A 12,711-nucleotide genomic window follows, 5' to 3' on the forward strand; every position below is an offset into this window, starting at 1 on the left:
CCAGACCTCTCAGTATTCTGTAAGTTTGAATCGGATCACCTCTCGGCCTTCGAACTTCCATCAAGTACCTAGAGTCCTCAAATGCTTCTCATATGACAAGAACTTGATCCCTGGAATGATAAATGTGAACCTCCTCTAAACTGCCAAGTCCAGCATGTCCTTCCTTAAAATTTTGGCAAAGATCTGTAGCTTGGGTTGTGGGTGAGATTGTTGACTTGCTCGCCGAGCTGATGTATTCTCATTCAGACGTTTCATCATCATGCTGGATAACACCATCAGTGGAGCTTCTGGTGAAGTGATGTTATTCTACTCCACTTGAAATTTATACTGTTTGGTCCCTTGTGGTGAACAGCAACATTTCCAGTTTTGGTCTGTAAGGGTTTATATATGGGGTCCAATTCTCTATGTTTGCTTACTGAAGTATGGGTGGAGAACCATGCTTATAGGAATTCCAGTGCATGTCTATGTTTGGCTGGGGCTACTGTGGTTACCTTGTCCCAATTAAACTGAAGGCCTTCATTGCCTGAGTGTACCGATATTAAGGAGAGTTCATTGTGCCGTTTTGCTGCTAGTTGGTATCCATGCTAGTTTCCTTCCTGTCTGTCCGATGTAATATTTGTGGCAGTCATTGCATGGTATTTTGTAAACCACGTTGGTTATGCATGTTGTGGGAATAGGGTCTTTAATCTTGTGAGTGTTGCTGTAGAGAGGCTGTGGCCGTGTGGGCTGCCGTGATTCCTAGTGGTCTTAAGAGTCTGGTTTTCAGTTCCAATATGTTCTTGATGTAGGGCTGTGTGTTAGGGTGTACTTTGTCCTCCTGTTGTTTTTTGCTTTGGTATTTGTGTATGAGTAGGTATTTGTGGATGAAGTTGCAGGGATATCTGCTTATAGTGAGGGTTTTGTATGGGTACTCTTCCTTATTCCTACGCATTTCTGGAGTGTTGCAGTGTGTCCAGGCCCATTTAAATAGTGCCCAAATGCAGCTCTGTTTGTAGACGTTGGGGTAGTTGCTGTCAAGTTGAGGTTTTGATCAGTTTGGGTTACTTTTCTGTATACCAAGGTTTGGAGCTCCCCATTGGTCATATGCTCAACTTTAACATCCAGAAAAGGAAGCTGATTGTTGTTTTCTTCTGCCCTTGTGAATTTAATCCCAGCGAATACGCTGTTGATGAAGTGGTGGGTCTTTTCTAATTTGTTGCGTTCAATAATGACAAATGTGTCGTCTACATAACCGTATCCACTGTTTAGTCAACGGATCACCCCATTCCATCAACTCACCCCAAGATTTCCCTCGATACCCTCCAGCACGTAAAAATCAGCAGATGAGATTATTTATCCTTTGACATCACAGCTTTATTTACATCAAACAGCATCCCACTAGCCAAAGAAACAGTGGCTATAGTACTAGAGAAAACAGCAATGGAGACCAGCAGCTCCATCAGTAATGATAACCTACTTAAACTACTAGACCTCTGCCTCACCACACATTTCATCTTTAATAGTCAAATATACAAACAGATCAACAGTACACCAATGTGGTCACCCATCACAGGACTCATTGCAGAAGCAGTCGTGCAAAGTTTAGAACACACCACCCTCCACCACATTCAACCAAAACTAAACAAAACAAATTAAAAGAGACCCACCACCTCATCAACAGCATATTCTCAGGGATTAAATTCACCACGGAAGAAGAAAACAACAACCAACTTACGTTTCTGGTTGTTAAAGTTGAGCATATGACCAATGGGGAGTTCCAAACCTCGTTATACAGAAAAGTAACCCAAACTGAACAATTCCTCAACTTCCACAGCAACCACCCCAACGTCCACAGATAAACCTGCATAAGGACACAACTTAAATGGGCCAAGACACACTGCAACACTCCAGAAATGCACAGGAATAAGGAAGAACACCTATACAAAACCCTCACTATAAACAGATATCCCTTCAACTTCAGCCACAAATGCCTACTAAACAAACAACAGGAGGACAAAGTACATCCTAACATACTGCCTTACACCAACAGCGTATCGGAACCGACAAAACTCCTAAGACCACTCGGAATCATGGTAGTCCACAAGCCCACAACCATTCGATGACTAAGAATTAAGCATAAAAGACCTCGTTCCCATAACATGCAGAACCAATGTGTTTTACAAAATACCATACCACTATTGCCACAAGAATTACATCAGACAGATAGGAAGGAAACTCGCCATCAGAATACACAAACATGAACCAGCAGCCAAATGACACAACTAACTGCCCTTAATATCTATACACTCAGACAATGAAGGCCAACAGTTTAACATGGACAAGGTAACCATAGTAGCCCAAGCCAAATGTAGATGCACAAGGGAATTCATAGAGGCATGGTTCTCCACCTGTGATAACAAACACATAGAATTGGACCCCATTATCAAACCCATACAGATCAAAGCTGGAAATGACGCCACTCTCCATATCGGACCAGACAGTATAAATTCCAAGCGGAGTAGAATAACATCGCTTCAGCAGAGGCTCCATCGATGCTGTCATTGAAAATGGTAACAAAATGTCAGAACAAGAGCAAGTCAGCTCAGCGAGCGAGTCAACAACCTCATGCCTTTCCTTAGCTATTGGGCCCATTTTGGTAAATCCCTTCTGCACTCTTTGTCGAGCAGAACTGTATATAAAATTCTAGCTATGAGTTAAGCAGTATATTATGTAGTTCCAGAATGCTCCTGCATTTAGTATCTTGCCTCAAAGGAAAGCATCACGCATTACCTACCTGTTCTGCCATCTCAGACTTGTGAGCATGCAATGCAAGGTCTCTATTTTTCTATTCCTCTCAATTCTCCCCCATTTATTGTGTATTCTCTTGCTTTGTTTATCCTACCCAAATGCATAACCTCACATTCTTTTTCTGATGAAGTGCCTAGGCCCGAAATGTCAGCTTTTGTGCTCCTAAGATGCTTGGTCTGCTGTGTTCATCCGGCTCAACACTTTATCTCGGATTCTCCAGCATCTGCAGTTCCCATTATCTCTCCCATGACTTCACATTTCTCTGGATTGAATTCCATATGTAATTTTTCCACTCACTCAACGAAACCATGATGTCATTCTGCAATTGATAGGCATCTTCGATAGGCTTCCTCTTTAATATCAATTACCCTGCCAATTTTTTTTCTCCTCTGTAAATTTCCCAATCATGCTTTCCAATTTAAGCCAAAATCAATGTAGATCAGAAACAGTAACAGTTTCAAAATTGATCTCTGTGGAACATCACTGGAACCATTTACAAAAACATTTGTCAACCATTATCTTTTGTTTCCTATCACTGAGCCAATTTTGAAATTAACTGAAAACATTCCCAAGTCCAATGTCCTTTAATTTTTCCAACCAGTTTGTCATCTGGAGACTTTGTCAAATGCTTTATTAAAATCCATGCATTCAACATCCATGATACTAACATCATCAATCTTACTTGCTTAGAAAATCCAATTAAGTTTGTAAGACACGACCTCCCCTTAATGGGATAGTGTAGGGGGAGGGGCTTAAATTAGTTCACGGGTCAGCGCAACATCGAGGGCCGAAGGGCCTGTTCTGCACTGTATTGTTCTATGTTCTATGCTAATAAAATCATGCTGATGATCCCTGATTAAACTATGCCTCTCCAAGTAATGGTTAATCCTATCTCTCAATCTTGACTCCATTAATTTGCCAACCACAGAGGTCAGACTCACCAGCCTGGAAACTATTGTTTTTGAATAATATAACCTTACATTTACATTCCTTGGTGCACGAGTAAAAGTCTAAGATCAGTCGAAGATCAAAAATTCTTATCACTATTTGTTACTTGCATATCCAATTTTTGAAACAAAAGAGAAATTTAACAACCAAAGTTAATTACTTTCAGTTGGTTTTTCAAAGAAGGGAAACAAGATTAATTCACACTCTGCTAAGTTCATTTTTGGAATTTACAGAAAATATTTTTTTAAATGGTTGAATTTCTGATGCTTCATAACGGAAACACTTTATTTGTAGGAAAGCATACAAAGACACTACTCTCTGAATCTTATTTCTTCAATCTTGTTGAATGAAAGTGGCTCCGCTATTTATGGAATCAACCAGTTCTCCGATATGCCACCTCAAGTATTTAGAGGTAATGTCTTGTAACATTTCATAGCATGTATATTAATATTTAAAGCTTGTAATTCTTCGGCACAGTGTACTAAAATTTGAATAATTGGCATTAAATATGTTTGTTATACCTTTTGGTTAGCAAAATTTTGAAACATTCACAATTTTAAATTCAAATGCTGGGACGTCATTGGACATAATTTTTAGAGCACACCGTGTAAAGTAGAGAGTTATGTGGAAGTCTGGAGGCTTGTGTTGCACATGAACATGTTGTTCCTAAATCATATTGGAATGACATAATGTAACTGGTAGTTTTAAAAAAAAATCTGACCTATCCCCTCCCTACCTCCCCACCTATCTTCTTTTCTCTCCATCTTTGGTCCCCCTCCCCCCTCTCCCTATTTATTCCAGAACCATCTCCCCATCCCCCTCTCTGATGAAGGGTCTAGGCCTGAAACGTCAGCTTTTGTGCTCCTGAGATGCTGCTTGGCCTGTTGTGTTCATCCAGCTTCACGCTTTGTTATCTCGTATCCCAGTTTTTGTCATTTTTCCATTTTGTTAGCTTTAGGTCCGCATTGGCTTCTCTCCACATTTTAGTTCCACTACATTAGCTAAAACTGGCGATGTAAAAAAATGTGGCAAGATGACTTAGAAACAACTTACTGACTGTAATATAATGTCTTAACAATGGAAAACCATGAAAGATTTCCTCTTTGGTTTTGACTTTGGTACAAAAGATGAACTGAGGAAATCTAACACTTTTGCTCTGAATACTTCCCAAGTTATAAGCTAGATTCTCATTGAATTATGGCAACTGTCCAAAATGAAACTGGATCTTGAAGTCCCACCATTATTTCCAGCAGACCCTATTTTCGCTGGTCGCGGTAAGTGAACAGAATATGCAAATAGTGGGGGAAACACAGACTCAGCAAGGCATTTGAACTGAGTGCTGTGTACAAACAGACTCCATTTTCACTGGAGCATGGACCAGTGTGGGAGTTACAGATTTTTAAGAATAGATGAAAATAGTGTATAGAGTAAATGAGGTCTATAAATCTGTTCAGTGATTTAATTTTCCAACCCTTTAAATTTCAGAAAAAAAAAATCCCCTGCCTGTATCTGATATGACATTGTGGTATCAATATCTCCTTGTTGACACAATGTTGATGATCAGATGCCTACTTCCACAATCTGTCATTACCACAAAGTGGTAGTTCAGAGTTTGGTTCACAGGTCCAAGAAGTTATCCATGGATTAGCTATTTTTGTGACCTGGTGAATACAAATATTTAAGTGATTACGTTGTTAAGGTGATTTAGTTGTAGTGAATCACATTCAATGAAGGAAAATGGCATCATTATAGCGTGAAGTTTGTTATTGATACTTCAAACTTAATTTCATTTGACCATGGTTCATGAGTCCTACCTAGAGCGAATGCTGTGCAAATTGATTATAAAAGGTAGTCGGGGGGATTTGTTTGGCTTGGCATGTCATGAGCTGATGTTAAGTTTGTATAGAGGCTGTAGAAGCGAGTAGGGTTCTGTTCTGGCACTAAATTGTTTTAGGAGACATTAGGGTAGTTGAGGATGGGTCTTGGGCATGGATTGACATGGTGCATAGCAGCGGCAAGTGGGGTGGATGGAAGGACATAAGGTGGAAGGTGAGTGAGAAGCCGTGAGGAGTGAGCACAAGAGGATCTAACATTTAACAACTCAACTGAGACAAAACCCCAGAAAAATGAGGTGGCCGTTTTAATAAGCCTGCTTCAGCACTATGCTGTTCTTGTGACTGTCACCAATTTCTGTCCAGAAGTGGCAGGCTCCACTCTCTCTCACACCTTAACACTTACGGCCCTAACCCTGAAGTGAGAATTCTGCCATTTGGACACTTCTTCCCAAGATATGTTTCATAACTAGGATATTTCCTTGTGCCTGAAACAAATATCAAGCTATTAGTCCAGTTTGATTGGATGTGCCTAGAGGAGACTGTATACTGTACAAACATGGAGTACTTGAGTGAGTACGCAGTGAATCCAGCTCATAGTAAATTTGTTGTAGGAGGCAGAACTGACAGACAATCTCTCAGATCTGCCACCTTTTACTGTCAGTGTAATTTATGCTGTATTTTATAGTGTATGCTGATTAAATTGTGAGTTGAGATTCCGGTATTATATATATTCTGATTTCATTCTGATTGTATATGAACAGGACTTAAAACAGTTGAGTTCACACTAAAGCTCAATGTCCTGTAATACATTCCTTTTAGAGGTATTAAAACCTTCTGTTTTAAAATTAATCATAAATTGCATGAAATAACAACCAGTAGAATTAGCATGATAAAAATACTGTATAACTTTTCTTGCTGGAAATACTATTATCTATTTGCAGATGAATAATCTTAATATAGTTGTGTTGCACATGAATCTTAATATAGAGTTGTGAGAGCATGGAATGCGTTGCCAGCAGCAGTTGTGGAAGCAAGGTCATTGGGGTCATTTAAGAGACTGCTGGACATGCATATGGTCACAGAAATTTGAGGGTGCATACATGAGGATCAATGGTCGGCACAACATTGTGGGCTGAAGGGCCTGTTCTGTGCTGTACTGTTCTATGTTCTATGTTCTATGTTCTATGTTCTATGTTCTATATATACGGATTTGTACAATTATATGTTCTCAGTTTACTAAACATTGACATGAAACAAGGAGTTTTAAAAAAAATAGTATTTTATAAATTGAACCCACAGCAACATATTTGAGTTCAAGATCAGTGCAACTTCCGAAATATACATCAGTTCTTAAGGATACCAAGACGCGAGCATTACCACCAAAATTTGACTGGAGAGACAAGAATGTTGTCACATCTGTGCGAAATCAAAGATCTGTAAGTTTCATTTTTTTTCCTAAATCTGCTGGAAATATATATAGATGAGCAATAACATTTTGAATGCATATTGTATTATTATTTGTGCCTACCCCTAAAGCAAGTTCTCTGAATTGAGAAGTCATGTTGAGGTTGTGCACAACATCAGTGAGGCCTCTTCTGTCGTACTGTGTCCAGTTCTGGTCACCCAGTTACAGGAAGGATATTAAGCAGCTGGATTGGGTCCAGAAGAGATTTACCAGGATGTTGCTGGGTATGGAAGGCTCTAGTTTTAAAGAAAGGCTGGGTAGGCTGAGACTTTTTTTCTGTTGGAGCCTGGGAGGTTGAGGGGTGGCCTTTATAGAGCTTTATAAAATGAGAGGTATAGGTAGGGTTAATGGTAGTTGTCTTTTCCTTATAAATGAGGGATTTCAAGATTGGGGCCACATTTTTAAGCTGAGAGGAAAGAGATTTTAAAAAAAGACGGAGGATAGTTCACTTGTTGAATTAACTTCCTGAGAAAGTGACCATTATGGGCACAGTTACAACATGTAAAAGACACTTGGATAAATACATGAAGAGGAAAGGTTTGAAGGGATATGGGACAGGATCAGGCAGATGGGACTAGTTTAGTTTGGAATTATGTTTGCTATAGACTATTTGGACTGAAGGGTTTATTTCCATGCTATATGATTCTAATCTTTAAAAATCACTCTATTCTCTGTCATTCTTTTCATTTGCCAGTAACTTCCTTCAATTTTCAAGCTATCCAGTATTGATATTCTCCTCCCTCGCCTCTTTTGCCTTGAAATCTTACCTCTTTAACATATCTTACCAACCTGTTTCGTCTTTAAAATTTGCTGTATTCAGAGTCTCTGCCTTTTCCTAATTATAATTTACCAATTCTTTGTTCATTCAGTTAGCAATTCATGTGCCTAGGTGATCCTTTCTAATCACATTCATATTTCAAAAGGTATTCCTTTCATAAAATCCACATCCTCCATTCAAGCAAAACAATACTCCAAATCAAGCTCTTTACAAGTCACTTTTTGAGCTGCGTTTTCAATTTTCTAAATATGGTGTCTCCTGTTGTTATTCTTGTTCTTATTTCTTAGTTACATCTTCGGTATGCGATATAACGTTTCCTACTTGAATTCTTGTTTTAAAATAAATTCTGCAGATTCTAGAAAGAGGAACTGAAAGGTCTGGCAGTATCTGTGGAAAGAATAACAAGTTAACATTTCAAGCCCAATATAATACTTCATCACGCACACCAACATACATAACCACTAACCTTGCACATTCTCTTTGCAACCTACTTGTTCGCTTAGGAAACATCACCAACCCCCTCACCACCAGCAGTAGCTTTTTCTGTTGTAATACCTGCCTCTCATTCATTCCAGGAACAAAACAACTGACAATAGGGCAGAAAGAGTGAAGACTCACTTCTGATCAGTGAAGGATCCTGACTCTGACCACCCTAAGTAGGGCTTACACTGATGCTAGAGGCTTCATTTGATTTACTGTGCTGGAATTTCTTCAGCAAAGGCTATGCCCCTTGAGTGAACGGAGGCCTGTTGATACCTGTGGCAAGCTTCCTGGCTTTGTGTTTGAGGTAAATGGCATGGCATTCAGTGGCAATGTGAAGCTGGCTAAGGGGGCTATGCACAAAAAGCAAGGCAAGGCAATGCAAGGCAGGGGTGCTGCAAGCATCCAAGTAAGGTCAGAGTCAGCGAGCACTACACAGCAAGCAAGCCCGGTCCACTCTATGAGATAGGTGTGAGTCCCTGAGCTCAAAGTACCCTTACCACAGTTATTACAATGATAGTTGCTGGAGCAGCCCAAGGTGCATCCCTGGAGGGCAGAAGCATTACTTAAGTAACAAAGTACAAAGAGAATAAATAACAGTACAGCTAAGCATCAGGCCCTTTGGCCCACCAAGACTGCACTGACATATGATGCCTTTCTCAACTAAAAACCTTGTGCCTCTTACAAGGACCATATCCCTCTATACCATGCTTATTTTTATATCTGTCAAGATGCCTGTTAAACATTGCTATTTAATGGCTGGAATGTGTTACCACGTCCTCTGCTAGCACATTCTAGCTACCACCTTCTGTGAAAAACTTGCCTCTCACATCTCCTTTAAACTACCCACTTTTACTTTAAACCTGTGTCCACGAGTAATTGACATTTGTACCCTGGGGAAAAAGACTCCGACTATCCATTCTCTCCATGCCCCCAGAAGTTTACAAAATTATATCAGGTCACCCCTTGTCATTCGATGATCAAGTGGAAACAAACCAAGTTTGCCCAATCTCTCCTTGTAACTAATCACCTCCAAACCAAGCAACTTCCTGGTAAATCATTCCTGTACCCTCTCCAAATCTCCACATTGTTCTGGTAGTGTGGCAAACAGTATTCTAAATGTGGCCTAACTAAAGTTCTATACAGCTGCAACATATCCTGCCAATTTTTATACTCTATGCCTTCTTCACCATCTTATCCACTTGTATTGCTACTTTGAGAGAAGTGTGGACTTGTACCTCTGCATGTTGATTCTGTTAAGGGTTCTGCCATTTACTGTATACTAACCTACATTAGATCTTCCAAAATCTATCACCACATGTTTGTCCGGATTAAACTCCATCTGCCATTTCTCCACCTAAGGCTCAAACCTATCTGTATCCTGCTGTATCCTCTGGCAAACCTCCTTTCTATCCTCAGCTTCCCCAATCTTGGTGTCATCTGCAAATTATCACCTGCATTCTCCGCCAAATCATTTGGAAACAATAGGGTCCCAGTACTGATCCCTGCACAGTACCGCTGGTCACGGACCTCCAGTCAGAAAATCTCTTCCACCACAAATGTTTGTCTTCTAGACTGTGCCAGTTATATATCCGTCTTGCCAGCTCATCACAGAACCAATGTGACTTCAGTTTTTGGATCAGTCTGCCATGAGAAACCTTGTCAAAGGCCTTGCTAAACTGCAAACAGACAACATTTCCTGCCCTTTCCTCAATGATCTTGGTCATTTCTTCAAAAAACTCAAATCAAGTTTGAGAGTCATGATCTTCTCTGCATAAATTATTATTCTATTAAATTATTATATAAATTATTATAAAGATTAGATAGGGTGGACAGTGAGAGTCTTTTTCCAAGGATGATGATGTCAGCTTGTACGAGGGGCATAGCTACAAATTGAGGGGTGATAGATTTAAGACAGATGTCAGAGGCAGGTTCTTTCATCAGAGAGTGGTAAGGCCTGCCAGTATAGTTAACTCAGCCACATTAGTCCTTGGATAAGCAGATGGATGATGATGGGATAGTGGAAGGGGATGGGCTTAGATTAGTTCACAGGTCGGTGCAACATGGAGGGCCGAAGGTCCTGTTCTGCGCTGTATTGTTCTATGTTCTAAAACCATATTACCTATCACTAATAAGCCTGTATTTTTCCAAAATGTGGGTAAACCCTATCCCTAAGAAACTTCTCCAATAATTTCTATGCCACTGCTATAAGTCACATTGGTCTGTAATTTCCTCGATTATCCCCGTTGCCCTTCTTAAACAATGGATAAAGCACGTGACATGAAAGTTCATAGAGGATGGCACATGTCGAGATCCCATGTCTTTGGATGTGGGGATGGATTTAGCTGGTGCTTAGTAAGAACACCGGAATAGAAACAGGTTATTCAGCCTGTTGAGCCATTTAAAATGATCTTGGCTGATCAGACACTTGAGTGTCTTTTACTCGCCACATCCTCATACCCCTATTTATCACGCAATTTCTGCCTTATATACATTCAAAGACGAAGCCACCACAGCCCTCTCAGTAAAATATTTCTTCTCATTACAGATATAAATGGCATGCTTTATTTTTCAATTGCAACCCTGGTTTTAGACTCCACAATTGGAGAAAACATCTAAGTTTGCATCTACCTTGTCAGTACATTTTTTATGTATTCATTGTGGGCATCACTGGTTGAGCTGGTGTTTCTTGCCCATTCCAGTTGCTCAAGAAAGTGTTGGGGAACTGCCTTCTTGAACTGCTGCAGTTCTCCTGCTGTGGAATGACCGACAATGCTATTAGGGAGGGAATTCCAGGATTTTGATCCAGCGATGGTGAAGGAATAGCAATATATTTCCAAGTCAGGATGGTGAGTGATTTGGAGGGGAACATGGAGGTGGTGGTGTTCCCATATGTCTGATGACTTTGTCCTTCTACCTGGAGGTGGTTGTGGGTTTGAAAGATGCTCTCTGAGGATCTTTGGTGAATTTCTGCAGTGCATCTTGTAGATAGTACACATTGCTGCTACTGTGAGCGTCAGTGGTGGAGGGAGTGAATGCTTGTGGATAAAGTGCCAATCAAGTGGGCTGCTTTGTCCTGGATGCTGCCAAGCTTCTTGAGTGTTGGAGGTTTCAATGAGATCAGCTCTCATTCATTGACACTAGAGAATACAGGCCCAGTTTAAACAATATCCCAGGACAGGTATGGTGAAATTTTGTTGCACATCCTCCATTGCAATAATACCTTTCCTGAGATAATGAGACAAAAACTGCACACAGTACTCCAGGTACAAACTGACCAAGCTCTGATGCAATTGAAAGAAGATTTCATGACTCCTGAACTCACTCTTGAAATAATGGCTAATATTCCATTAGCCACTCATGGGAGAATTCACGTAGATTCCTTAGTGAAAACAGATGCAAAGCAATCATTTGGCTCCTCTGCATTTCTCTATTCCCAGTAATAAATTCTTCATACCTTTTAATGTATTTTCCTGATCAACCTCAGCCAGTGCATACTTCTTGCCTTCAACATATTGCTGCAGAAAATCATTCCTAACATGCCAGAAACCCACCTTCCACTACTTTAATGCTCAGTTGATTCACTCTGTCTATATGCAGATTGAAATTATAAAGAGTGATAAAGGACAGTGCACAGCAAAGGGAAAAGGCCCCTTTGGACTATTGAGTCTGTACTGGTCAAAGATAATCACAACTATTCTAATTCCATTTACCAGCACTTACGCGTAGCCTTGTGGGCCTTGGCATCACAAGTCTACATCTAAAAACATCTTCAATATAATGAAGGTTTCCGCCTCTACCACACTTAAAGACCGTGATTTCCAGATTCCCAACATCCTCTTGATGAAGGAAATTTCCTCACATCCCCTCTAAACCTCCTGTCCCTTGCTTTAAATCTATGTCCCCAAGCATCAACCCTTGCACCAAGGGGAAAAAGTTTATGCATCTCATTTTCTACATCTCAAATCATGTCCCTCCTCAGTCTCCTGTGTTACGACGAAAACAACCCCAGTCTATCCAATCTGTCTTCATAACTGAAACTCCTGAGTGCAGCCAACACTGTAGTAAATCTCTTTTGCAACCTCTCCAGTCCATATATATGATTCCAATAATGTGGATTCCAGAACTGCACAAAATATTATAGCCGTGGCCTAATCAAGTGTTCCATCTTAACCACCTTATCTACCCATCCTGCTGGCTTAGGGTTTCCCTGATCCTTGGTGCATCCTAGCGTCCTATCTTTCATCGCTTATTTCCTTGCCTTATTAGTCCTGCCCAAGTGCATCATCCTCTGCTTCCTGCCACTCAGCCAACTGTGGATCTAATTTGTCAGAATTTATTGCATTGCATGGGGTCTTTCCTTTGCCATCAGTCTCCAATGCAGAACCTTATGAAAAGTCTTGCTGAAGTCGAAATAG

The 12,711-nt window shown here is 40.3% G+C and overlaps 1 protein-coding gene across 5 annotated transcripts in view; it reads left to right on the top strand.

The window, feature by feature from the left end:
* The window catches only part of ctso (cathepsin O), a 72,274-nt gene that overhangs the window by 2,616 nt on the left and 56,947 nt on the right, over window positions 1-12,711 (top strand). For all 5 annotated transcript variants that reach the window (XR_009445614.1, XR_009445617.1, XR_009445615.1 and 2 more), the window contains exons 2-3: window positions 4,030-4,147; window positions 6,870-7,006. Coding sequence is in view for 2 of the 5 variants with exons in the window: in XM_048538578.2 (XP_048394535.1) it covers window positions 4,030-4,147; window positions 6,870-7,006 (255 nt within the window). In the remaining 3 variants the exon portion in view is untranslated. The remainder of the gene's footprint in view (window positions 1-4,029; window positions 4,148-6,869; window positions 7,007-12,711) is intronic.

This window comes from Stegostoma tigrinum, chromosome 1 (genome assembly GCF_030684315.1).
Source record: "Stegostoma tigrinum isolate sSteTig4 chromosome 1, sSteTig4.hap1, whole genome shotgun sequence".
Lineage (NCBI taxonomy): Eukaryota > Metazoa > Chordata > Chondrichthyes > Orectolobiformes > Stegostomatidae > Stegostoma > Stegostoma tigrinum.